The 27,687-nt window shown below is 40.8% G+C and overlaps 2 protein-coding genes across 4 annotated transcripts; both read left to right on the plus strand.

The window, feature by feature from the left end:
- The first annotated feature begins 1,162 nt into the window (after positions 1 to 1,162).
- hao2 (hydroxyacid oxidase 2 (long chain)) lies at positions 1,163 to 10,629 on the plus strand. Of its 3 annotated transcripts, XM_069663600.1 has the most exons (8): positions 1,163 to 1,179; positions 5,138 to 5,290; positions 6,094 to 6,245; positions 7,336 to 7,619; positions 7,986 to 8,207; positions 9,696 to 9,854; positions 10,279 to 10,348; positions 10,445 to 10,629. In XM_069663600.1, the coding sequence occupies exons 1-8, from the start codon at positions 1,163 to 1,165 to the stop codon at positions 10,498 to 10,500; spliced, it is 1,113 nt and encodes a 370-aa protein (XP_069519701.1). In that variant the 3' UTR covers positions 10,501 to 10,629. The 3 variants fall into 3 exon arrangements, with proteins under 3 accessions (XP_069519701.1, XP_069519702.1, XP_069519703.1); XM_069663601.1 differs by lacking the exon at positions 1,163 to 1,179 and having other exon boundaries at positions 5,143 to 5,290; positions 7,336 to 7,592; positions 7,989 to 8,207; XM_069663602.1 differs by lacking the exons at positions 1,163 to 1,179; positions 7,986 to 8,207 and having other exon boundaries at positions 5,143 to 5,290.
- Positions 10,630 to 11,628: 999 nt separating this feature from the next.
- On the plus strand, positions 11,629 to 27,400 carry LOC138592548 (kelch-like protein 9). The gene is made up of 11 exons (XM_069663380.1): positions 11,629 to 11,655; positions 12,537 to 12,590; positions 14,050 to 14,192; positions 14,633 to 14,811; positions 14,928 to 15,060; positions 17,104 to 17,300; positions 17,625 to 17,700; positions 19,001 to 19,558; positions 19,796 to 19,975; positions 20,332 to 20,445; positions 25,357 to 27,400. The coding sequence occupies exons 2-11, from the start codon at positions 12,586 to 12,588 to the stop codon at positions 25,851 to 25,853; spliced, it is 2,082 nt and encodes a 693-aa protein (XP_069519481.1). The 5' UTR covers positions 11,629 to 11,655; positions 12,537 to 12,585; the 3' UTR covers positions 25,854 to 27,400.
- The last annotated feature ends 287 nt before the right edge of the window (positions 27,401 to 27,687 follow it).

Consider the following 27,687-nt stretch of genomic DNA (forward strand, 5'->3'; position numbering starts at 1 on the left):
GGGGGCTGGATTGCCCTCTGACACGACCCTGTCATATGAGAGGGGAACCCACACGTACTGAAGGCCAACGAGATAGCTCAGATTAAGGTAAGATACTGTTTTTATCCACCTCACTAACTGTGTTTTTACACTGTTTGAACTTGGATTCTACTTTTTCTACTTTTGTACCTTTTACCAAAACGTAAACACACATTGTTTTTTAACCTAATATTTAAATTTAGCAACAAGGATGTCAGGATGTGTTTTTCTGCTGTTGACTGGCAGCATAACAAGCAGGCCAGTTTGACAAAAACAAATAATCTCTAACAGAAGCTGGTTAAAACCTTACACTGTTTAGCAGTGCACTCTAAAAACCAAACACCAGGTGTTCTAGAAAATCACCTGCACAATGTGCTCCCAGCAGCCCATTCAGTCGACACCTTTCACCGCCTACACAGGACAGAGGCACACATTCATCACACACACACACACATTCAACCACGCTGTGAAAAACCTATAGTAAATAATAAAAACAATATTTAGGTAGGGAGAAAAATGTTGTATATTAAATTTATATAAATGTAGCATTTATATCATTTCCAAGAACAAACTATTCTAGATATTTTTAGTTACTTTTAGGCTATTTTCAGTCACTTACTTTTAGCAGTAAAAGCTAAAACAATATAAATACAGTTCACGTGAGCCTTTAATTCTACCTAAATATAACATTACATTCTTAACAGTAACACGTGTGAAATCAGAGGTCAGTTATAGTTATTCAGGAGAGACACTGAGTGTGTAAAGCGCAGTATAGACACATAGTATGTATCAAGTGGAAGTCTGCTATGTTTACTTGCTTTGCAGATGTTGAATGGCGCTTTAAGACTTTCATTCAGTATTGTACTGCCCTCAAGTGTTCAAAGTTTATACTAAGGTTTTACAGGATAATGATAACTGTGTGTACTGTAGATCTAAAAGAAGGGTGTTTCAATCTTTATAAAAGTCCATGCGTAATCTAAGTACAGGGATCATTAATTTATGGCAGCAGTGGTAGTATCAGTGAGTGAATGTAACAGTAGTATATTTTAAAGTAGTGCTTGTAACACCTGTGCTCTGTGTTTTGGTTGTGGACTATTCACAGGTTATGACTCTGTCAGGAGACAAGAAGTTCAGCTGATAGAGAATGAGTATATGTTATCGGTGAGTAAATATCTCCTTGCTGCTTGTTCACACAATTGACAGTTTATTTGCTCAAATAAAAAAGGGATTTAAAAGCCCTTGTAAACTATTGATGCTAAAAATGTTGAATCATTAATTTACAAAAAGATATTGTTGAAATATTTCTTAAATTGTCTTTTCATTTTTACATACCTTATTTCTACAAATTGTATTTTTTTTTATTTTAAATGTTGCTGATTCCTAATATATAAAACTATTTATCAAGCATTTTTTGAGAGGTGAAAACATGCCTTGACAGTGTTGTCAAGTGATGGTTAGAATGACTGCATTTTTGTAATATTTAGTAGTAATGAGCACAATTCATAATTTCTATAACCTAGAGGAATATTTTTGTGTTTTTTGGAGATTGGACTTGGTAAATTTAAACACTGAAATTACAGCATAACACTTAACAAGACATATAGATATTTAAATGTTACACACAGGAAATGTTTGCCATTACCATTTGATATCTTAATGTTCAACCAACTGCTAACTGCCTTTGCAATTTGTACAAGCACATTGTAGCAGCAAAACAGCCAAAGCAAACATCTCTGATCTCAGCTTACACAGACACAGCACAAAGGACTGTCATTGGTAGAAAGAGACGCTGTGCTCTCTTTTCTGTTGTTGTCGTGACATAACTGTTCTAGAGGTCTGGTGAAATGCTTTTTGTTTTCTTGTCACTCATTTCATGTGCATTCAACAAGACTAAGGTGCTTCCCCAGGAAATCCTCTATGGGCTACAGTTTAAAAATAACCCTCCAGCTGTTTTATTCTTTTAGGGCAGATGTTAAACTAACTAGTAGGTAGGAGAGCTATACTCTTCATTTTCAAAATGCAAATCAAAAGCTTTTTATTTACAATGATGAAAGCAAGAATAGACAATCAGCAAATCTTGAAATGTAATAAACTGGAACCAGAAAATATTTGCAGAAACGAATACTTCAGTGATCAACTTATTATCACTATTGCAGTTGATTAAAGTTTTGTCATTTGTCTAATCTGAGCTAATCTAAGCAATTTCCTGGGAAATTCCACGTTACAATGAGATCCTTTATTCCCTTATAAGAACAAATGTTCTTCTCAGAGGAAGACAGTTGTTTGGGTTTTTAATTTCAGTTTAATAAATGAGCTCAGTCTGTTTTGGATAGTGTTTTGATTTAGTTTAACTTTTAATGTAGTCTTCGTGATGTGTATGATATTTAAACTTTAGTTTTTCTAATTCTAACCAGTGTTTCAGTATGTTTAAACTGAAAAAGTGATCCAATTAAGAGAACTTAAACATAGCATGCTAACCTTCAGAAAATAGATACTGACGTTCTTAATAAGCTGATTCTTGGAAAGCTCAAGGAACATATCATTAAAAACAGATAAGGTATTTGATATTCAACTTACCCTGATTTATTTTCCCCTCTTCAGGCTGGCAGTAGTTTGCAAAGTCATTGGTGCATTGATGTCCGCCTGAGGTCCCGTTGGTACAAGACAACAAAGGCCATTCATTTTCTGCTTCCCTTAAAACAGAGTATCGAGAAAATTACAGTAAATAATACAAAGTACATACTGTGTTGTATTGTATAATATTTTGGCCGAATGCTGCATTTAAATTTTATTGTAGACAATTTGTTTTCGACATGTAATGCTGAAGTACAAGAAACAGGTCGAGAAATTTACCACAGTTGCTTGGCAACGGATGTTAAAAATGGACCTTGTCTTGTGAATAGTTAGCAAGCTAGCACCATATACGACTTGATTTGTTATTTTAGCGTCATGTCTGAGAACTTTTACAGCAAAATGGATAGCATAAAGTGAGACAAAAACATATCAGTACACTTAAAAGTAACTTTTATGGCTAATTAGATGTGTTATGTCTAACCACCAACGGTTACCGGACACCGAAGTTTGTTTAGACGTTGATGACGTTGTAAATAGACAAACCTTGCGCAGAAGTAATGCGCAAAAGTTCTTCCTCTTCGGTTCATTACGAAAATACCCGTTTAGTTACCGTAGTAGTTAGCGTCACCTGTGTAGGTAAGAGGTAATTTCAGGTGCGTTATTAGGCCTCGCTTTAACAGAAATTCATTTCGATGAAGCAAAAGATTTCTGTGGAGGGTTAACGTCGTGAGTGAGCCAACTAGCTAGCTAGCTAACTAGCTTTTGGCTAACCAGGACAAAGTTTTTCAAGATGAGCTGACCTCAGCCGCCAACCACAGGAGGTGTTTCATCAGCAGCCGATGGACAGATGTTTCAGGTCAAGTTTTATTTTCAGTGGACGAAAAGGCTCCACCCCTCCATTGTTGTCTGGGTTTCCACTTAGCTCTCAACACCTGTGAAGATTAGGTACATTTAAGCTGAGGTGAGGAAGGCCGCACCTGTTTAAACAGGTTTACAGAGGTTACACCCATGCAATTTTTGTAATCAATAAAATGATCACCGCTGTATAACTCTATTGTTTTAGCATATGTTCACATCTGCATTTCAGCATTACTGTACAGTAAGGAATTAAATATTTCCCAAAAACACGATAAACAGACACAAAGCATTCAGGTGTCACAGACTGAAAATGGCAAATAACAGTAATTGTTAAGACCAATTCCTTCATATAAATAGTTATAGTTAGATTATAGCTATCAGGGGATCTATATCCTATATATATTGTACAAGGCTACTTAATGGGCTAATTGCTTGGCCCATATGTATTCCCTTTTATCTTCATTTGTCTAGGCCTGAAAATAGTGACATTAAATACATTTTAGTTAAATACGTCCACTGTAAATTTGAAACAGGAAATCTTAACTGTACGCTAGATACCAAAATGTACTCATGATTTATTTGAGAGATGTAGCCACTACTTTACTTATTGTTATTTTATTGGTATGAACAATTATTTACAATGTTGTATTGCATCTTTTATTTTGATAATAATCTCAGCACTTCTTCCAGGTCTAGGTTGCCCTGATTTGACATTGTCTGTTCTCTGCTGTTGTGTATGACTGTCTGGATTAGACATTGTGTGGGTAATAATTAACTTCCCTTTTGACCCTCAATGAGGACATTCAGATTGAATTTGTTGTTTTCTAGCAGCTTATAAAACTTATGAGCAGTTTGAAGTGTAGTACAAGATAGACTACAAGTAGCTTTGTGCGTGTTAGCATTTTGTAGGTCTAAAATGTGTATGTACAACTGTATCTGGACAGCTGGGCACACAGGCGGTCGCTACATGTCCTCACTATAGTTGGAGTCACCATCAGCACATTTCCAGCTTGTGTAAACACAATAAGAGCAGAGGTCACCCTCAGGTCACATACACTGTCAGTGGCTTTCATCGTGGCTCTGTTAAAGTTTGATTCTGACCGCCACAAAAGCAACTCTGTGGACTCAAGGACTGAAGGACTAATCTCTGTTTTAAAACTTAAAAAAAAGTAAAAACCAGTCATATTATTTGCAGCTTTCTGTTGAGTTGTTTACTGCGCAGTTGTGTACATTTGCTGATACGAGGGGCAGCTTCAGTTTGAGCAGCAATGTTGCAACTCCGGTCCTTCATGGAGGCTGTGTCATGTGCGAGTGAGGGATTTTGTTTATGAAAGATCAATCATTTGTGGTAAGTCTTGAAGCTGTGAGCTCTTGCATATAAAGTAGTTTTTTTCATTTCGAACATGAAATGTCTTTTTGCTGTTGGTGCCTGCAGCTTTTTGACTCGCATGCAAAGCTACAAATCCAGTTTCAAGATGACACATGACTGGTAAAATTTGTGGACTGACTGGTTGTGATGAATAACTAGCTATGTGAAGTCAGCAGCTTTTAGCAATAAGTAGAGATTTTGAAACGGTATACCTTAAATGATGTGAGAATTTGTAAAGTTATTGCTGATTTTCTGTTTCTGCTGTTTTTTTGTACCTGTTGTTTACATTTATATCCGCTGAACTCTGTTCCCACACAGAGAGGGGGGTCGCTGTGCAGAGATGGCTATGGTTTGCCTGACAGACTTTGAGGAGTATGCAAAGGAGCATCTCTCAAAGGCCACCTGGGATTATTATGCAGCTGGAGCAGATGAATGTTGCACCAGGGATGACAATCTGCTGGCTTACAAACGGTACAGTGAGCAAAAAGTTTACTCTCAATTGTGGTAAATATTTACTTAATTTAGAACTCTACCAAACAAGACAAACCCAGGGAGACATTTCTGAAAATTCATCTTTATATAGTTTAATTCAAAAATGTAAGCTCACTTGAGGACTCAGAAATCAGTTACAGTTGTCCAAAGTCCACAAAAGCTGTAATAAATAGCCTTTCAACAGACTGCTTTATATACAGTCCAGCATGAGTGGTTGTGATGTCTTATAATCACTTACAGGCAGTTACATTTTACTCAGTGCTGGTCCTCCAACCCCCTGTAGTGCACGAGGAACTGTTTTGGGAGTTGCATTTCCAATGGGACAAAGATACAAGGCCATGATTTATTACTTAACTTCATGTGACTCTTAATGCATTCCTATTAGCTTCCCTAATGTCTCCATATTGGCTGCATTTTTTTCGTTGTCATGGTTTGTGATTAATGTGTGTTTTTTCTACAAAAAGCCTGTTTTTTGTTTGGGGTCAGGTTAAAAATTTACTCCCGGCAAGAATCATTGTTGGGCTCTGTCTTGCAAAGATGATGTCAAGTTATAGCTTTGGGGAAAACACTTGCACAGTGTTCTGTCTTCAATGAAATATGACTTGTCCAGCAAAGGCAGCATGTTTCATCTCAGTAGGGGTTTCTCTGAAGAGAATGGCTTTATTTGACCATACTGCATGTAAATGTTTTGCAGGGCTTTTTCAACAAGAATTGGTTGCACACAAACACAGAGACACGCACACACATGATAGTTACATGTTTTTTCTGCGCTCCCCACTCAGGATCCGTCTGAGGCCTCGTATCCTGCGGGATGTGTCTGTGAGTGACACACGGACCACAGTGCAAGGGACGGAAATCAGCTTTCCAGTTGGGATTGCACCTACTGCCTTTCACTGTCTGGCCTGGCATGAAGGAGAGGTGGCCACAGCTCGAGGTGAGTGCTATTTATTTATTTATTTGTTTGTACAGATGTAAGTGGCTCAGCAAGTAGGGACACTACATTAAGCAGAAGTGATACCTGGTAGAAAGGAAGTTTAGGAAACGATACTTCCGTAACTACGGACCTGTTGCTCGCTTACAAAACAGCAACAAAAACGGCTCCTGCCTACCTGAGCGCCCTCATCCAGGTCTACACTCCCTCCCACCCACTACGCTCTGCCAATGAAAGGCGCCTGGTCCTCCCATCCTTTCACCTTAAAGAAGAAGCTAAAGACCCAGCTCTTTATGAACACCTCTGACCTAAATGATATTGATGCTGTTGATGATGATGACATCGAGGATGTAGTTTATGCTGATTTTCATGATGATGATGATGATGATGACTATACTGATCTTGTTGATGTTGCTGGTGATGATTATTATTTAAAAAAAGAAAAGAAAAGAAAACACCCTACACACTTCCTGTCAGCACCAGTGTCCGATCATACTTGAAGCTGTTTGTTGGCTCTTACTGACTTCGTTCCCTCCTGTCTTGATCGTTGTCTTAACTCTCAGATGTACGTCGCCTTGGACACAAGCGTCTGCTAAATGAAATTGTAACATTGTAACATAACTACTCAAATACTTTGTTACAGAACTGAAACTTTTCATTTTTGGTGAAATTACTATAATATAATAATTACTATAAAAGTTAGTTTTTGACTTATAAAACTTATCAAGCCACAGATTACCTACCTCAACTGTAAAAAGATCCTTTACTATATAATGAAAATGTCACTACACATTTCCAACACTAGATGGGAGCATTGCTGTGCAATGTTCTTGTGTTGTGTGGAAGGTTTTCTATATGTCTATTTTATCTCCCCAAACAACAATCCCATTATGCCAAAAGTTCGAGCTAACGGAGTTCTCTAAAATAGATTAAAATAACAGTTAATTAACAAAAGAACTGGTGGTGCTCTTTGGCATTAAATTGGGATCATTAGACAATTACCGTTCCTACGTTTTTGAAAGTCTGAAAGGCAAATTAGTACTTAGAAAATATGTGTCCCAGCAGTAAGTTCTCAACTTCTGATTCTCAACAGCCACAGAGGCACTCAACACATGCTACATCACCAGCACCTACTCCACCTGCTCAGTAGAGGAGATTGTTGCAGCAGCGCCGAACGGTTACCGCTGGTTCCAGCTGTATGTGTACCGGGACCGGAAGCTGTCCGAACAGATCGTGCACCGCGTCGAGGGGCTCGGCTACAAGGCCCTGGTCCTCACCGTCGACGTACCATACACAGGAAAGAGACGAAATGACATCCGCAACCAGTTCAAGCTGCCGCCACACCTGAAGGTCAAGAACTTTGATGGAGTGTTCCAGGTAACAGAATTTGTTTTGTTTTGTTCTTAAAAAATGAAAATCATAGTAGACAAACAACAAAACAAGAGAGAAGAAGGACTGACAAGTCAAGTTGGATCAAATAAATCCCTAGATTGAGAGCCCTGGCAGCTGAAATTTAAACCCAAACTGTGCTTTAAGTCCTGAAGTCTGTGTGTATCAGAAATAACTCTGTGACCTATGAAATCTGGCTATACAACTCATCCCAACTGCATGTACCAGCCATGTCAAACATGCCCTAGTAGTTTAGGCGTAACCAGCACAAGTAGAAGCTGCAGTAGTAGACCAGAGTACGTTAATAAATCAAGTGGACACTAAGAGTCATTTCACTCTTCACTAAATTATAAGCAGGAGACAGCAGGCCCGGAGGAGTACGGGATCCCGGCCAACACCTTGGACCCCTCCATCAGCTGGAAGGACGTGTACTGGCTGCAGTCCATCACCCGCCTGCCCATTATCATCAAGGGGATCCTGACCAAGGAGGACGCCGAGCTGGCTGTGGAGCACGGTGTCCAGGGCATCATTGTGTCAAACCACGGGGGGAGACAGCTGGACGGAGGCCCGGCTTCGGTACTTACTTACCATGTTTCTTCTTTAGGTGTACCAAAGATCATTTTGTTTCCAATGTCGTGTTTATTGAAGGGGGTGTGAGTTATTCAACATATCAGATAGCAACAACCCAGTTAAAGGATTTGTAAAAGTAGTTGTCATGTGAAACATTTAATCTTCATCATCTAAGTGTAAAAACAATAGGTCTGGTTGTCACATGGGTGGTGGTCAGAGAACCAGAAAAGACTCCGGGGTACAGTTCTTTAAATCTCTTTTAACAGATTCTCGCTCACGTTCTGTTATCAGGCTGAAAGTATCCTGTTTGTTCTCATCCAGCTGATTTGCTCCTTTTTAAAGCAGTTTGAGGTTTGACTAGTTAGTCTGTGATAAAGTTATCCTTGTTAACAGTGCACTCTTATTTTGAAGGAAAAGTAAAATAAGTACAGAGCTAAAAAGATGATCAGCTTTCATATGATTAGCAGAGTGCTTATAGTAGTGACTGTGGGCACATGCCTCCCAGCATGCATTTGGGCAGGATATTCATCAACTTAAACTGACAATCCCTAAGATTGTAGTTTATTTCTCTTGGGCGCCACCTAATGGCAATATATGGCAATTGTGGGAGGACGCTTTGAGTTTAACCAGACGTCTACAGCTGGCTCCCTTTGTTACGGTTGTAACTCTTGATTTTCCTGGGTGACGGTCGCTTTCCTTTTCAGACTGTTTGCTTCATCTGAGCGTCGAGTTTGTTTCTTTTTCTTTGGATTTTCACTTCTTGTTGAAGTTGTATCTGTAGTCATCCATCTTTTCTTTGTTTGTTTCAGCCATAGTAGATTACTGTTTACTCGCAACACTTGCAGAGACCATAAAAGCAGCCGCTTAGCTCCGCCTACCCTCTCTGGCAGACCAACCACTGCTGGCTGATGGAAAACGCGTCACTAACTGGGCGCCGCTTGGGATTTTTTCAGCAAATGCAAAGGCTTTCGTCAGTGGGCCATAGGCTCAATCAGCCTTGTGTTACCTCATTCAGTGATAGATAGAGACTTAACAGACATTTATTTACATGAAAATCTTCAAGATTATTACTTTAAAGATGCTGTTATGTGTATTTTGAGAGCCAGAGCAAGGGTAGCTGTTTCCCTGTTTTTCCAGTCTGTACGCTAAGCTAAGCTAAGCTAATAGGCACCAGCTTCATATTAAGCACAAAGACATGAGAGTGGTAGCAATCTTTTAATTTAACTCTCAGCAAGAAATTAAACAAGCCTGTTCACCGAAATGTCAAGCTATTCATGTAATGTTAGCAACAGTATCAGTAGTGCTTGTAAAAATATTTGGTTGTACAGTACATTCTATGAGCACGTTACGGTTTGGAGGTCAATGTCATGCACCAAGAAGTCAAACTTTCTAAAAACCCAGTTGTTTGCTGATGTTGTGTTTTCACCAGGAGCCTGCACACTGTTGCTTTAAAGTGTGTTGTCCTTGTTTTGTCTTCCCCTCTCCTGCTGACAGATTGACGCCCTGTCAGAGATCGTGGACACAGTGCAGGGCCGGATCGAGGTCTATCTGGACGGAGGAATCCGGACGGGAAGTGATGTATTGAAATCGCTGGCCTTGGGAGCAAAGTGTGTTTTCATTGGCCGTCCAGCTGTGTGGGGCCTTGCGTACAAGGTAAAAACATCACTGTGATACTCTCAAGTAAACACAGTGTCAACATACGAAGTCACTGTCATTGAGCATTTAGGATTATCTATGAAAGTTATTAATAAAGTTGGGCCTTGCTTTGAGCCTTACATGGTTAACTTAAACAGTGACGTTACTGTTGCAGGGTAGTTATGTTCTCAGAACTCAATCTAATCCAAAAAATTAAGATTTTCATGTAACAGCTGCCCTACTGTGTGCGATGTAGAGTCAGAGTTTACAAAACACAAATGAGTCTTTGTCTGTCTTTGGCAGGAAAAATCAAAAACAGTGACCTTTACCAGTCGGAATTGCGTGTTTAAGACGATAGCAGCTGTGCCTAATGTGTATTTTATAGACGCATTATTACGATTATCTGTCGTTATGGTAACTATGGTCCCCTGTGATGTTTCAGGGAGAGGAAGGAGTGAGGGAAGTACTGCAAATCTTAAATGATGAGTTCCGTCTGTCCATGGCCTTATCAGGTAAAGAAGAGAGATCAAAAAGAATGACTCTAAATAAGAACAGCAATATTCTGTCTCTACTTAAGTAACACATATGTTTATATCTATTTGATCCAGGCTGCAGAAACGTGGCAGAAATCAACAGGAACCTCATTCAGTTCTCTAAACTCTAACAGACCAGCAGAGGGCAGCACTGAGGACAATTACGCAACGACAACAACGACCAAACAGGACTCACTACTGAACAGAAACAACAGTGTTGAACGAGAGCCAGAGACTCCATCATGACAAAGACACTGAAAGACTTCAGAACTCAGGACTTTATCATGTCAGGAAACAATCAAGTTGGTTCCACATTTTGAAAACGACTGGTGTCTGATATCCATTATGTATTCCTGCAAGAGTGTACGAGTGTCTTGGGAAAGCTGAGGGTTGGAGGCAGATTTAGCAAGTGAATTATGAAGGTGTTTTGGCTTTGGATTGGAGGGGATGGATGCACATTATAGGAGGCAATCTTTTTGTTTTATTCAACAGATGCAACTGATTATGTGACATACACTACTGCTAGAGATGCTGCCATGGTTGTGGTTAAATAAAAGCCAGCAGAGGTGATCTGTTGTTTTTGTTTCCTTCCTTATTACATGATAGAAATTTACATAGATAACCACTATATTTTTTTATGAGGTACTTAGTGTATTCTCTACAGTATGTGTAGGTCTACTGGGAGGTAGATGCAGTATTTAGGATTTGTCTCGTTCAGTATGGAGGCGCACAATTACTAAAGCAAGTGCTGCAACTTCTTTAGAAACATGCATGTTGAAATTAAAGGGTAAGAAAGGCTAACTTCCCCCTTTAAGAGGTCAAAAGACCTTTTTTGTTCTCTCTTGTCTCGTGTCATTGTGCAGGTTTTTGAGTATCTTATATTTTTCAACTTTCATCCAACAAATTACATGGAAAAAAAAACATTACATGTAATTAAGTCTCCTCCTTTTGGATTATCATGCTTGTCTTATCTACAAAGGCCTGCTAATGTTCCTGTTTACTTAATCTAAAACGTTTCACAAGACAGATTGTGAAACGTTTTGCTTATTTCACTAAAAGTGTCACAGCATTTACACTTCGGTGTGTGGAGCGTAAAGATGCAGAAAGAGAAGTAGCACAGGAAGTGACTGAGGTCTCGGTTTAGGCAAAAGAAACGGCGCTCGTGCAGATGCTTCAGAGTGCAGCAGACATTTTCTGCACCTCGTTCCTCTCAGGGCTCGGGTTCGTCAGGCGATCAGGCTGGAGGGAGGCCTCGGGTCCAGTCTGCTGAGGAGGATTTCTTCCAGGTAGGTCGAACACAGGTGTCCCTTTTGTACATGTTAGATCCAGCCTCATGTCTGACACCAGCTAGCAAAGTACATGACAACAAGGTCACACTAAGTCACACGTATAGCTCTATAACATCGGCACAGGAAGGTAGATAAGGGGTTTCAATCTGGTTTCATCAGTGTTTGTGACACTGAGCTTCTGTCTTTTTTGATATTACTCGTGTTAGTGGAGAAAGATCTTGAGTGTAGTCTATGCACGTCACTAGGGCACATAAAAACTGATTCCCTACACTTGGTAAAATAAGATAAGATGCATTTATAGATTATTTGGACATTAACAAGTGACCAATCATTTTTGAAAACCCTTGTGATACATGACATCATGCAAGGTGCAACATAGCATGGTTTTTAATACATTTTATGAGATCAAATTTGGTGCTCAAAAATGTATGACATGGTAAATTGACATTTAAAATTAAAAAAGAAGATGGTTTTTGGTCGTTTATTTCAACGGCCTGACCTTTAAACAAACATCAAACTGAAAGATCTGCTGCGCATTCTGATGTCAGCAGAGTAAAAAGTAACTTAGTGTGCTTTATACTTTAGTCCCAATTAATGTGAAATTGTACTGAACAAAAATTGTCTATGAAATCTGGGGAATGGAAACATTAAGAACAGTTTGTGTGCGGACAAACAGGGCACATCTCAGACAGACTCCAAACACAGGAAACAATTCAGACTAAACTGTTGAGCCAAATTCAAGACCAGATGTTTTTGCATTAGAGCAGATGCCTACAAGTGACATCTCTTTCTTGGGTCAAACTGTAAACACCACTAAATAATCCTTTGATGCTCATGAAATCTGCGTCCACTAAAGCTCTTCTTCTGTCTTCATGTAGGAGATCTCACAGGCGTAACAACAGTCCACAACCCCCGGAGGCCAATCAAATGGGGTAAGACATTTATGGGGGCTTCAGTGTTCAACTTTTCATATTTCAGCACTTCTCCTCTTGTTATTTTGTGCTATATTTTAACACACTTTTATATTAAATAGTAGAAAATATTACATTCATCACTTTTTAACAGGTTTGAAACAAGATCCCAGATGACAAGTGTTTTTATTTTCCTATCTTCACCATCTGATCAGCTGCTATTCTGAAGCAAACTAATTAATTTTTTTATTTATTTTATTTATTTTATTTATTTTATTTATTAGTTTATTTGTCAGGGACAATGCAAAGACATTGTGACAGGTTACAGTGACATGAGACATATGTATTGCATATAGGGTTTCTAGCCGAGGCTAAATGGATATCCCAAGTGTAATGCTCTGAATGACAGGAACACTGGCTGTGTCTATTATAATCATATGCAACGCACCTAAACGTTTAAGGTCTTGGATTCCTGCTAACTATAACTCAAAGTACCGTGCAATAAATAAAGAAATGTAAAATAAAATTGGGTGTGTAAACAAACTTGAGAGCAGACAAAGAACACACAAACGTTTACAGTGGTTTTGTGTAGAAAACAGGACCTGTCAATCAACTAAAGAGTTGCAAGTAAACTCCCGCACACTGTCCAACGTGCAGAAAATACATTTATTAGCTTGCACCGTTTCGGTACTCTACTTTGAATCAACTAAAGAGTGACAGCAGACCACAATCCCCAAAGGGTTTTAAATGTAGTTGTTTGGTTTGGTTCTGTGGGACGCTTTTATTAAATGATCTATTAAAAAAGATTAAAAAGAAGAGGTTTTAATCTTGTTCTATCTCTGAGTTTTAGAATAACAAATTGAAGCACTTTTTTGTGTTTGATGTTTAAAGACTGTACATTAATTTATACTGGAGTTTCCTCATGTGTTTGTAGGAAACAGTTCTGAGAGGAGAACTTGGTTCTTTTGTAAATGTCTGACTGGTTCCTCTTTCAGGTTGCAATACATGAAATAAAAACAGAGCGACTTTTGTAAGCTGCACAGAGACGGCACGGCTGCTTACAGGAAACTTAATAATCAAACCTCAGATGAGAGCTGGTTAAAATAAAATGTACGTCATGTAGGTTCTGCCAATTTGAACCGAAGGAAGTGGTAGATGTAATCAAGAGGAAGTGCTGAGAGACAAAACTAATATTATATAATTATATATAATTAAGTAATATTCTGCAATGCAAAACTGTCAAAGCAGTAGAATTAAACTTTCAGAATAAAACTTGGCACATGTTGTTTCATTGGTTGCATTAAATGTATTTATTTATTTGATAAGATGACACCCCTCGATGTATCTGAATTTGATGCAGGCTCTACATCAAATTGTTAACAGCCTGATGCCTCTGCAAGAAAATGTAAGTGTCAGTACGTCAGGGTCGTATAAGGACACAATAAAACACAAACTGCTTCTCACACCTTCTCCTCTGCAGGGGAAGTGGAGACGACAGCGGGCAGGGGAGGCTGAGCCGCAGGTTGTCTCGTCTGGGCAGCAGGCATCAGTCCAGAGATCCTCCGAGACCTCCAGCTCAGCCGGAGAGACCTCCTGCTGCTGCTGACAGGCCTGTTCAACAAGGTGTGTGCTGGTTATCTTCAGCTTTAACTTTGATTAAGGATCCCATCTGATACAGGAAAGAAATGAAGTTCAAACGAGGCTACGAGGTTTGAAGTTGTGACACTTTTGAGCTACTCTTGATAACACTTACAGCTGCAAAAATGCCTTTCGGATGCTCATATCACAGATAAAACATGATGCAGCCTTCAGGGTCCCTACCAGCAGAGGAAAGACGATACATGCTAGAAATATTTACTATGCTGGTGCTCCTGAGCATGCAGCTGCTGCCCCGCCCGTCTAACAGCCAAAGTCAACCACCGTTTGATAGCAACAATTGTTTTAGCTTCCTTACATGATCAGTTGTTAAAATATGAACATTATAATAAATGTAGGCAGTTCCCTCTTCAACCATCATGAAATTACTCATGTGTAAATATCTGTTCCCTTTTTGGGTCTGATAGATGACAGGCCTTCTCCACCAGCTCTACCTCCAGCCGCAGCTCCAGCCCCGGCTCCTCTGCCGCCGCCGCAGATGGAGACGCCTCCTAAACGGCCAGACAAATCCACAAAGCCCAAACTTCCCCCTCGGCCGCTCACCAAGGTGTTCAGCAGCACTGAGCAAGGAGCAGCTGTGTTACAGGTACATTTTTGTGACCACTTTGGCCAAAAGACATTATCAAAAAACATTATCATCCACATATTTCCACAAAATTCCACATATGAAACTAATCATGACTGTATTCTGTTTTTCGTCAGGGCTGTGACGCTTTTCGAGCAGATGAGACTCTCTGTGATGTCGTTTTGATTCCTGGGGACAGCAAGGAAACGTTTCCAGTTCACAGAGTCATCATGGCTTCTTCCAGTGACTATTTCAAGGCAATGTTCACAGGTGAGTTGTCCTGTTTCATTAGGCTGAAAGCCGACAGCCCCAAACTTGGTGTGAGCAGAGAAACGATGAGAATCAAATGTTGGATACAGTATCGACAGAACTAAAGGCCTGTGTCCATTATCGGCGTTTTTAGTGCTGGCAGCGCCCGCGACCTCTATTTCAGAGCGTTTCTCACCGCCGATTACTGTTGCTAGGTTACGAGAGTTGTCTGGCGGCACTTCCGCTCCCCTTGGCAGTGATCGTGAAGTCTGTTTTAAAGAACTTTGTATGCTTAATATTTGCTTTAATTCACGGAAATTACAAAGAAAACATAAAAACGATGGAAAGGAATCGTGTCCTGCCGTTAGCAGCAGCTCAACACCTGGAAACTTTACACTCGAAAAAAAAAGAGGATAAGCTTCTCCTCCCACAAAGTTGTTGACAAAGTTGCTGATTGATGAGCGCAGCGACAAAAAACAGCTGACACTGAGGACGTTTTTGCACCCTGGAAACTAGGTTAACACTGGTTTTGTAGAAAATTGCAGCTGCCAGTGCAAATTATGCTGTTAGTGAACACAGGCCCAAAGAGTGCAGATGTTTGACACGTATATTGTTTACCATTTTCACCATCTTATTGTCCTAACATGCCACACTCACAATGTAAAGCTGTTGGGAACGTTGTGGATTTTAAGTGTTTGGGTATACAATTATTGGACACATTAAAGGTCATGATGCAGAGAGAGTAAAGGTTACAGAAATACAGACGTAGTCCATTTTATAACCTCCACTGAGGAGGACATGTTCTCAGTGCCGTTTGTCAGCAGGACTCCCAATTAAGCAATATGATCTAAATCACAGTAAACCAAATGCAGCAGGAAGACATATTTTGATTGCCCTTGTAAAGTTCTGTAAGGCTTGTCTTTCGGGGGGCTGCACGCTCGGGCTGTGGTTAGCGCTGTGGCTACCCAGCTAGAAGGTTCCTATGCTCGTTAGGTGTGAATGTGAGTGTGAAAGGTTGTTTGTCTCTAAGTGTGATTGACTGGCTATCAGTCCAGCTGTAACCCCGCCTCTCACCGAATGACAGCAGGGATTGGCTCCAGCCCCCCTGCGACCCTGAACAGGATAAGCGTTCTGCGCTCTCCCATTGCCATTCTAATATTAAACCAAGACATTTCCCTTTCTGTTTTAAATTTAATATAGTGAAACAACTCTTTTTATTCAAGAAACTCACACAAAGTCCTCTCAACCATGTGGAAACAATCCCAAATTGCAAGAATCTGCTAGAGGCATGAGAGGAAAAGTCCCCAATCAACCAGTCGATAGGATTCATCCTGTGTGGCCCGTGTGTGTCTTTACTTTACCCATCCACCCACCCAATAGTTGTTTAAGTATTTCAGTCTGCACCAATGTGTTCGGCCCAACCACAGACCAACACTGACATGACTACAGTCATGCCTTTGATTGCACATTTTTATTTTGTTTCTATTAACGAGGGTTACCCTTATAGTCTTGAACACTGTCGTCGCTTTGTATATCGAGTTTACCAAGTCTGTCTTGTGACAGAAACTACCTATGGGTACAAATAAAGTAGCCTCATCTAACCTAACCTACTTACAGTCAGTGAAGTTCGCCTGAGGTCGGTGCCAGAGTAGAGGTCATGTTTTTACACTCTGTAAAAGGCTTCACCCTCCATTAGTTAGCATTTTAAGGACACATTTGCTTATTTTGATTTAGTTAAGAAGTTATTTTAAGAAGTTTTAGTTTTGTTTTGAGGGAGCCATTTCTAATACTTTCACTTTTATATGAACACTCAGAGATAGAGGAAGGACTTTTTGGACTTACTTCTGCATCTCCCTTCTGTTGATGCCTCATAGAAGATATTTACATCTGACGCTAAAATTAACCACAGTACTTTTATTATCCTTGCTGTTTCTGAGCAGCCAGGCTTTACAGTGCCTCTGTCTCTCGCTGCACTTTGTCTGCTCAAACAAATCCTCCTAAACGATGCAGAATCATTCATTCACCTTGTCTTTGTCTCTCTGTGCTCGTCTCTTCCTCGTCCAGGAGGCATGAGGGAGCAGGAGATGAGAGAGATCAAGCTGCACGGCGTCACCAAGTTGGGTTTAAAGAACATCATAGACTTCATTTACACATCCAAAGTCAGTCTGGACATGGGTAATCTGCAGGACACGCTGGAGGCTGCAAACTTCTTGCAGGTCATGCCCGTTCTGAGCTTCTGTAATCAGCTGCTGAGCAGTGAGGTGAGGGCTTTTGGTTCTGTTTTAGTAGCGTCACACTCCTATGATGTAGCGTCTATTCAATGTTATTTATATTCAGCTACATAAGAGGTCAGGCTCATTAAACTGCAGGATTGTAGGTCAGGTACAATAAGCCGCTAGAGGGATCTTGCAGTCTAATGAGCTTGACCTCTAATGCAGCTGCACTGTCCTTAAATGCACTCTCTCTCTCTCTCTCTCTCTGATATTTATGAGTGACTTAAGATTGTTATTAGTTAAAGCTGCAAAAGAGTGAAACTGTTGTGAAGTAAAGCTTGTAATTATTCCTGTCTGCGTTCTCTGATGTAGATAACGATTGATAACTGCGTGGAGGTGGAGCGCATTGCCACTGATTTGCTCCTGGAGGACGTTCAGCTGAATATAGGTGAGTGTTACGAAGCAAAGCAACAAAAGTACAGTCTTAATTGAGTCTTTTTAAGTACCGACATGAGGTGGAACTTGTAATTAGCATAAAGTTTCTGTACTAGAGCTGTCAGAGTTTTAAAACCCTCCATAAACCACTCTGTGCATCCATCAGTCCAACTTTTTTTACCCAATCTTTATAAGTTGAGTGTATCTGGAATCGCCAGACCAATTGTCCAACATGAATCAGTCAATACCTCTAAGTTCATTTTCCGTTTCCATGGGCTGTTCACATCGGGTGCACATCATGATACCTCTGGATGAGAGCATGTGTGATGTAGCTGCAAGGCTAAGTAGCCGGTTTCAACATCCAATTCTTATGTCGTCGTATTCAAAATAACAGATGTTTGGTATGAAATGATTTAGCAGCTAATTCACGTCAGCAGCAGCAGTCTTGGTTGTTTACAAAAATGCCTCAACTATGCTAATCCTGCATTCATGTGGTGTCGGAATCCCAAGAGGATCCGAAGAGCATGTTATTGCAGGGAAAAACGCAGTTGTGATTGGCGCCACCTGAATCACCCCAAAATCTTTCTGGAGGGTAGACTCATCTGCCAGGGCAAATGACACGAGAGCTTGCAGATTTGGTTGGTTCCAAGGGCAGGGGGCATCTTACTGAATCAAAAAGTTTATTCACTTTAAAGTTGTAATCTCGAAGATTTCTGTTTCGTTCTCTTTGGCGGCACCTGTGGTGATAAACGGTAATTGTGGGAGCACACTTCCCAGATATCCAGACAGTGCTGCATGTGTGACGTCCACGGTCGGCTCCGGTTGTAACTCTTGATTTTCCTGGCTGACGGTCGCTTTCCTTTTCAGACTGTTTGCTTCATCTGAGCGTCGAGTTTGTTTCTTTTTCTTGGATTTTCACTTCTTGTTGAAGTTGTATCTGTAGTCATCCATCTTTTCTTTGTTTGTTCAGCCATAGTAGATTACTGTTTACTCGCAACACTTGCAGAGAGCGGAAAAGCAGCCGCTTAGCTCCGCCTACCCTCTCTGGCAGACCAACCACTGCTGGCTGATGGAAAACACGTCACTAACTGGGCGCTGCTTGTGATTTATACTGCGAAAGTCGCCACAGACACCCAGTCTGTAATACTGAAAATTCAAAGGCTTTCATCAGTGGGCCGTAGGCTCAATCACCATTATGTTACCTCATCGGCGATATATAGAGACTTAGACATTTGTTTAAATGAAAATCTTCAAGATTATTTCTTTAAGATCACAATTATTACTGTTCATCATTTTTGTTGCCTCCATCGTAGGTGAGTTTGTGAGCCAGAACCTCTCAGCGTTGGTTGAGAGCGGCCGCTACCTCCAGCTCTCTGAAACCACCATGGCCAACGCTCTCTCCAATAACACTCTGGAGGGTTTCTCTGAGGTGGAGCTCTACAACATCGCCAGAGATTGGCTGAACCACGAACCTCCTAGTCGCCGCTCCTCTGTCTATGCCTTGATGCGCCATATTCGCTTCCCACTGATGAGCCCCAGTGAGCTGATCCAGATCTCCCAGGATGATGAGGAGGAAGGAAACTCCATGATGCGCTCTGAGACGGCCTGTGTGAACCTTCTGCTGGAGGCCAGCAACTACCAGATGATGCCCTTCATGCAGCCGGCTCTGCAGACTGAGCGGACACAGATACGCTCAGACGCCACGCACATCCTGGCTCTGGGCGGTGTGATGAGACAGCAGCTGGTGGTGAGCCGGGAGCTGAGGCTGTACGATGAGCAGACGGGTCACTGGAAGGCGCTGAAGCCAATGGAGGTGCCGCGTTACCAGCATGGAGTGGCTCTTCTCGGCGGCTTCCTCTTCATTGTTGGAGGTCAGAGAGCACGCAATCCAAACTGCACACTGTCAGGGCCACAGCTTTACCGAGCAGTCAGTTCATTAAACATGGGTGTTTAATTTGGGACAAACACATGCTTGTTCTTTTTTAATCTATAAATTACATTAAACTGCTCGGAGGTAAAGTTATGGAACATCCTGTCTTATCAACTCTCGGATTATTTATCCCTCATTTTTTAAATCTTTCTCACACTGATTCTTGTCTTCCTCTCAGGTCAGAGCACTTATGACACCAAAGGAAAGACGGCCATCGACAGCGCCTACCGCTACGACCCGCGCTTCGACAAGTGGCTTCAGATCGCCTCGCTCAACGAGAAGAGGACGTTCTTCCACCTGAGCGCTCTGAAGGGGAAGCTGTATGCAGTTGGAGGACGGAACGCCTCAGGGGAGATTGGTGAGCTGCTACTACAGTATTTGTTGTTCGACTGCTTCTTTTCACTAATATAAGTCCAATACTTACATTGTTTTAGCTCCACTTTGGAGCTCTACCAACTCCTGAGGGAAATATTTGGCTGCTTAACTTCAAAATGCTCCGATATTTTTAAAAGCAAGTCCATAAATGTGTTTATTGGCCACTAGTTGCTGAGCAGGCTTCTTTTACAACTTTTAACTGCTGAGGCCAAAAACAGAAGCTGGAAAGTTAAACCATGTGCCAAACCAGTCAATGCTCCTCCTTGTATTCTGGACAAAGAACAAGCGTATGAATATCTGCCATCAATACAACAAACGTGTCTCTGTGACTTTGATCAGACACGGTGGAGTGCTACAACCTGAAGAAAAATGAGTGGACGTTTGTGACCAATATGGTGGAGCCTCACTACGGACATGCTGGAACAGTCCACGGAGACCTCATGTACATCTCAGGTTAGTTATTCAACTATTATTCAAACACACTCAATTTATTCCCCCCAAACAGCCAATCAACCAACCGTAGAGATGTTAGCCATCACTAGCAATGTCCTCTCATCTATGTATTAAAGTAAATCTACCAATCATCTCATCCTAGGGATATGTGACAATGCTTTTCATTATGCGTCAACTCTATGGATGCATCTTTGCCTCCGTTTGCATCATCTAGAGTGAATTCTTTTAAAGTTGCACCAACTTGTCTCCTTCGGTTGCTTATGTGTATAACTGACTTACATCTAACAGTCCTCTTGTGTGCTGTCTGAACACATCTTTAAATGTTAATGTGCAGTTCTTCTGGACACTGCCCTCCAAAACTTTCACTATGACTATTACAGAAATGAATCATGACTATTTTCAGTTCTGCTGCCTCTGTCATTAAGTTTAGGTTTAGAAAGAAGCGTGCGGTAAGGGGATGATGATGGTCGTAGCTTAAGCTACGGAAAGTTTGTCTTCATGGTAAAAAGAAACCAACTGTTCACAGGCGATGAGACGCAGCTTTTACACGTCTTTGTTGTCTTCAGTGGTCCTGACAAACGCCGTGTGCACCCGAGCATCTCTAAGCTGACTTCCTGCTTTGGGGGTTTTAACAGCTGTCTCACAACGTCATGCAACTTCTCCCTTTTGTACTCAGAGGAAACGGACTGTATTCAAACAACTTATAGAGGCCATCTGTTAAGACAAACTATGCAAAGTGTTTCAACTTTAAGGACAGTCTTATATCTCATTGGCTATAGATATAGCCTCTGGGGACACGGTGGGGACACGGTGAACATGTGCTTTCCGCATGCTGCATTGTTTACAGAAAAAGAAATCTGTTTTTGTTGTGATAGCCTTAATTAACGAGTCTGACCTTTGCTGATATTTCAACCTCATGATGCAGATTAGTAAAAAGTCAAAATGAAGCTTTGTCAGGTCTGTCCTCAAGAGGAGAAGAAAACCACTTTTAAAATGCTCCTTTGTTGAACGGAGGTCGGATCGATCTGATGCATTCCAGGAAGTCGGGAAATTTAAACGCTGAACGGCTTTCGTGACACAGCATCAAGGTTATTTATCTCAAGTTAAATGTTTGATCCAGAGCAGATTGTTAGCTGTTAGCATGCAGATGTCTTTATAGATCTGATGGGGCGAACAAATTGGGGCTCGTCCGGGATGAACCCGGGACCTTTGTTACACCCCACCCTAAGGTGGCCCTATGGGGCCAACAACTATCCACAACTGACCCAAAAATAACCATGTGAACACCTTAAGACACTCAAATACATGGGATTTATTAAATGACAATTTAAACAACCAAATCATTAACTGAGGGCTAACAAAAGCAACTAGAACACAACAACACAAAATTCCAGTCTGAGAGGCAGAACCACCGCAGTCCCCACTCCAGAAGCCTCTCGATGTCCGTGCTGGTGTCTTAAAAAGGCTACTGATCCAAAAAAGAACCAAAATGGGAATTGGAACAGAAACAGAAACAATAACTCTGGACTTTGTTACTGTACTAATAGCAGGCAGCTGCGTTAAATCTTCCTTTGAGATCTTTGACTTAACAGGGAGAACCCTTAGCTTCATAGCTGCCCGGTTATCCTTTTAGTAATACCAGAGAGCCTGTAGAGAGTCAGGTGAAGTCGTATGAAGACTGAAAAAGGCCAGGGAGAGAGGAGGCGAGGGTGTCTAAGACGTTTACCCAGCTGTTTGTTTCCCATCGAAACCAGAAGTCAACACTGACTCTGTTTCAACACAAACCGTCAGTGGCAATGTGGTTTTGAAACCCAACCAAGCTGTGACCAGTTCACAACTGAAAACATGTCTGATAAGGGTTTCTTATTTTCCCATGTGCCCTTTTTTGCAATTGCTGGTACGTCATTTAACCGCTCTGTGTGCCATCACAGAATAAGCTGTTAAAACTGTGATGCCAAAATGCTTTTTTTTAACACTTTGGTTTAACAAATTTGATGAATGCATTTTCTTCCTCTTGCAAAACAGAATTTACATAGATGTTTGAAACCTGCACAGTTCACAGTCCTTCCCTTGTTTTTGTCCTGCATATCTTGGCACATCGCCACCACCTTTAGATCAGTGGGGTTCAATCAATTAATTACCAGGGTTATGTCACGTCACTTGCATAAACATGCACATGAACCCGCCGTTCAAAGGGGTACTCGAGGTCAAAATCTCCAGAGGACCTTTAAATAAGTCATGATGCTCCTTCTTTATGGGAGTACTTTGTGACAGAACATTTTAGCTGTTTCAGGCTTCAGGTCTTTGGATCAAAAACCACCCACAGGTTCACACAGTCAGCCTTCAAAGCAACCCTGTAGTCCAAACTCACATCTGTGTTCACTGTTTGTTTAGGGTTTAGCTCAGCGTTTAACACGTGCGCCCCATGTATAGAGGCACAGCCGTTGAAGCAGCAGCCCCATTTATCTCCGAGCCTCGGCCCTTTGCTGCAGGAAATCCCCACTCTCTTCCCTCATTTACAACTCTATCCACTGTCCTGGTCAATAAAGGCAAAAGCTAGAAAAAAATAATAATAAGAAGAAACTGTTTGTTCGCAGGGATTATCTTAATTTAACAAAAGTTTAAAAAAAAAGAGTTTTAAAAGTCCTCTTGTCTGACCTGTTTGAAACCACATCCTGTTTAGCAGTAGACTCTCATGAGCTGATCTCATGCAGGTCTCTTCGCAACTTTGGACAGGAAACAGGTTTCTCACATCGAGTGCAGAGACAGAAGTTTCACATGAAGATTGAGAGACAGGAAATTCAAAGGCCTGCGGTTGATGTGGGCCACAGTACTTTGCAACAAAGTTAAAAACCCACACGTCTAAAGAGATGTAATGTGTTGATGGTATTTTATTTACCAGAAAACAACACATACTGTACTCTGGTACAATCTACTGTTTGAGCCATATATTCATTTAAATTCCACCTGGTACATGAAACTCTGGGAATAAACAGAACCAAATATTAAGTAGGGTTGGTTAAAAAGTGACTGAAAATTTGAATTACACATTTTGTCCATATTTATAACCATAGTTTTCACTGCAGGAACTCTTGAGGAGCGTTCATTTAGTTGCAGGGACTTTATTTAGCCAGATTATCTTCATCGTGTTCCGAAGTGTTGCTTAATGTTAACATTGTGTGTCCTTGAATGCACCCAAAAAGGAGCGCTTTCAATGTTTTGTTGTGTTGACAGCAAGTCCTGCCTACCGTAGATGGTTTGAAGTCACTGTGTACTTTGGATGTAGATCAGCAGTATAAAGGAACACAGTCCGTCTTGTTCTGGATTTGATAAAAACACTAAAGCCCTGTACGGTCCTTTAGCTAAAGAAACTCTTTTATATTTACCAGCTCTTCTAAGTAGAACTGACTCTCTTCAGTTTCTTAATACGGCTTGTTTTCTGTTGAAAGAGGATGCAGAGGAAGTGAATTACACTGTGAGTGACTATCTGAACTGAATCATCATTCATTAATAAGTCCGGATGTCTTCAGGGGTAAAAACTGTACGCCTACGTGTGCAGGAAGTGTTCACAAAGCCGACATTTCATGGGGTCTTTAAGGTTTTATGATCTGTTTCTAAATTTTGTTAGAATTATGTAAAAGGAACGAGAAAATATTCTCTTTTTTAAATGGAAATCTGCGCATGACATCAATCTGTTCATGTACTACTACTTCTTTTATATAACTTGAAAAACACACTTTGACATTGCAACAGTATTTGATGGCTTATTTCATGTACATTTTCTATTATTCGAATTTTGTGTCTTTGCGTGTCTCTTGTGCAAAGTGCAAACAAAGCATTTCAATGTTCTTAGAAACTATGCGTTCTTCTGTGCTCCCATTTCATCTTGTAGAGAAAAAAAATCTCACATGGATGTTATTTAAGAAGGAGTGTGGGTAACAGATTTTAAGTACCAAATTACAGGAGAATCACAATTTTAAAAACAGTCACTATTTTAATTTCCATTAGAGTGTGAAAGGAGTGTTTGTGATGTCTGTTTTCAATATCCAGCCACAGGAGAGTTGCTTTCATGACTTATCTCTGCTTAGTTCATACTGATTGAAAACAGATGCAGTTTTGAACACAGTTTTGTTCCACATTGCATTGTGCCTGACAGGACTGAGAGAACATCAAACAATTCAGCAACTATTTAATTACAGAATCTTAGAGTCTGGCAGCTTGTGATGTGGAGTTATGTAGATTTTCACATTTATCAAACTAAATAATTCATTGATTGTGTAAAAAAATATATGATGTATAGCTGAAACAACGATAAAACTAACAATAAAGCACATGATGATTATTATGATATGCAACCACATTATATCTCTGAATATACTGCAATTTCAAAATTGTATTATGTCAAAATTTAGTTGTGCCAAGCTGAAGTGTCATGATCTCACCTGTGTATTTCTTATGTACTTTGAAGTTGGAAATGTTCCGATATAATCGGGAAAACACATCGTCTGCATATATGTACACCTGCATATTCTCTGCATACAAGTACACCTGCATATCGTCTGCATACATGGACACCTGCATAACGTCTTCATATATGTACACCGCATATCCTCTGCATATATGTACACCTGCATATCATCTGCATATATGTACATTTGCATATTGTCTGCAACAATGTACACCTGCATATCGTCTGCATACATGTACACCTGCATATTATCTGCATACATGTACATCTGCATATCATCTGCATATATGTACATCTGCATATAGCTGCTAATAGCACAGAAAACCTTATCTTCTTGGCAATAATAAAATAAGCTTTGTAAGATATAAGTCCTGTAAGATCATATATTGAGGGATGTGTTCAACACACAGTAATATTTGTTGGATTCTGTTTTGTCACTACAGGTGGCATCACCCGTGACACGTTTCAGAAGGAGCTCTGGTGTTACGATCCTGGTGCAGATTCGTGGAGTCGACGAGCCAACATGACAGAGCTCCGTGGCCTGCACTGCATGTGCACTGCTAGAGACAGACTCTATGTCATGGGCGGGAATCACTTCAGAGGCAGCAGCGACTATGATGACGTCCTGGGATGCGAATATTACAGCCCAGAGACGGACCAGTGGACGGTGGTGGCGCCGATGCCGCGGGGACAGAGCGACGTTGGTGTGACGGTGTTTAACGAGCAGATCTACGTGGTGGGAGGGTATTCCTGGAACAGCAGATGCATGGTTGACATTGTGCAGAGATACGATCCAGAGCAGGACGTGTGGGACAGGGTATTCAACGTGCTGGAGCCTCTGGGGGGGATTCGTGCCTGTACAATGACAGTCCATCTGCCGGAGGGGTCGGTGGACGAGGCCCAGCTACAGGAGTGTCCGTTGCCTACAGCTAAGACCTGATAGTGCACCAGAGATGTGGGGGTTTCCAATGTCTGCCGCTGTCAGACTAGAAATGGGGAGAAACAAATGCAAAACAGGAAATAGTGTGGGTTTCGAGCACAAGTCGCAAGTGCAAGAATAGCTAATTAGCACTTAACAGTTCTTCTATCACAGACTTACCATCTTAAGTGCCAATTTCTTCCATTGCATCAGTCATGCTCTTTTTTGGGACATTACGTTTCACTGTTTTATAGGCCAGACAGGACCAAACACGTGGGGGGTTTCCAACATTAGCCGGTGTCAGACAAGAAATTGTAAGAGAAAAAAGTAAAACAGGAAACAGAGTGGGTTGCAGCAGGTGCAAGAAGGGCTAGCTAGCTAAAATTAGCTTTCAACTATCCTGCTCGAGTGCCATTTTCTGATCTCCTATTGCATCGTTCGTGCTCTAGCCTACTTTCAAAAGCAATAGCTCAATACCGATTAAAGGGTTAATCAGATCATATTCAAACACTCAAACAGTGCATCGCTTCTTCTGGATTTCAAGTGGTCAATGGATAAAACCAGCATTATTTAGTCTTTTTCATAATCATTGCTCTCTATGAATCTCATAAATCTGAGATACTCGCAATTTCGGCTACACACACCTAGCTAGCTAACATTAGCTTTAGCAGTTCTATGAAGCATTTTACTGTCTTTAGTGCCACTTCCTGTCCTTGCATTTAGCCATGTAGCATCGCTCCTGCTCGTGGGATCTTTCACTCTGCAGTTACAGTAGAAAATCCATTCTCCTCTTCTAAGTGGTGTGAAATTGATTCTTTTTGGACATCACATTTTGCTGTTTCATAGGTTAAATCTCAATCGGACCAACCTCTGAGGCAAACAAGTCAGCATGATTTAAACAAAGGCGAATACGTTTCTTCCTGCGGGTGTTATTGGTGTAAAAAGACTTTAGCATGTTATTAAAGGACAAAGCATTATTTTGTTCTTTAATAATCATAACTTTCTGTGAGTCTGTGCTAACTACAGCCTTTCAGAGCTCTGTCGTCCACGATGACGCACCAGCTGAGAGGAATTAACTGAAGCTTTTGATGAAAAGCATGAAGGAATGTTGCCAGCTTGTTTTAATGTTGCTGCATTCGTAAGGGTGCATAAAAACACTTCATCTGGAACATGAATTAGGATTTCCCAACCTTGAGTTAATCACGCCTGTAACTAGCACAGAAAGCCACATTTTCAGAATAAGTCTTGACATCAAACTGAAATGCGATGCAAGAGGAATTCCCCACATGAAAGCTGTAGAAAATGACGGTTATTAGCCTTATAAAAGTGTACTGTTCTGTAAATAGTTTTTTATAGAATCAACACAAGGCTGAAATTGTTCCTGTGCTTTTATGGGAACGAGCAGAAGATCCAGAGTCCGTTTCTTTTTGGGTTTCAGAAGGCCTTTGTTAGCTCAGTCAGTGACTGTGACAGTGGGGAAAAAACGCAGAGATAAATGTTTAACTTGTGATATTTTGTATATTTATGTTGATGTTTTGAAATGGAAATAAAATGTTTCGTCTGATATACATGTTACATGAAGAAGCACATTATTCACATCCTCATAGTGTGATTGTTTACTACCTGAGTTAGGTATATAAAATAAGAAACGTCTGTTCATCTCATGTTTTTCCATCACCAATGCCGCCATTTGATGTATGTGCAGATGTTTAGCCTTGTCTTGAGAAACAACGCTAAGAACAGTGAACACCAGTGTTTTGGCTGACTCTGATATTCACTGGGATTCATTTGAGCCAGAGTTTATTAAAGTTTTGAGCTGAGTGGCTTAGAAATATCTCCTCTTGCTCATGGCCTT

This window comes from Semicossyphus pulcher, unplaced genomic scaffold (genome assembly GCF_022749685.1).
Source record: "Semicossyphus pulcher isolate SPU_LCO1_2020_fin unplaced genomic scaffold, fSemPul1.0.p SCAF_15, whole genome shotgun sequence".
Taxonomy (NCBI): domain Eukaryota; kingdom Metazoa; phylum Chordata; class Actinopteri; order Labriformes; family Labridae; genus Semicossyphus; species Semicossyphus pulcher.

Bases quoted from the DNA above. Each gene is read 5' to 3' on its own strand.
- LOC138592548 (XM_069663380.1), top strand. The intron at 14,812-14,927 runs GTACATTTTTGT...GTTTTTCGTCAG, and splicing joins AAGGAGCAGCTGTGTTACAG to GGCTGTGACGCTTTTCGAGC. The intron at 20,446-25,356 runs GTTAGTTATTCA...TTGTCACTACAG, and splicing joins AGACCTCATGTACATCTCAG to GTGGCATCACCCGTGACACG.
- hao2 (XM_069663600.1), top strand. The intron at 5,291-6,093 runs GTACAGTGAGCA...CTCCCCACTCAG, and splicing joins AATCTGCTGGCTTACAAACG to GATCCGTCTGAGGCCTCGTA. The intron at 8,208-9,695 runs GTACTTACTTAC...TCCTGCTGACAG, and splicing joins TGGACGGAGGCCCGGCTTCG to ATTGACGCCCTGTCAGAGAT.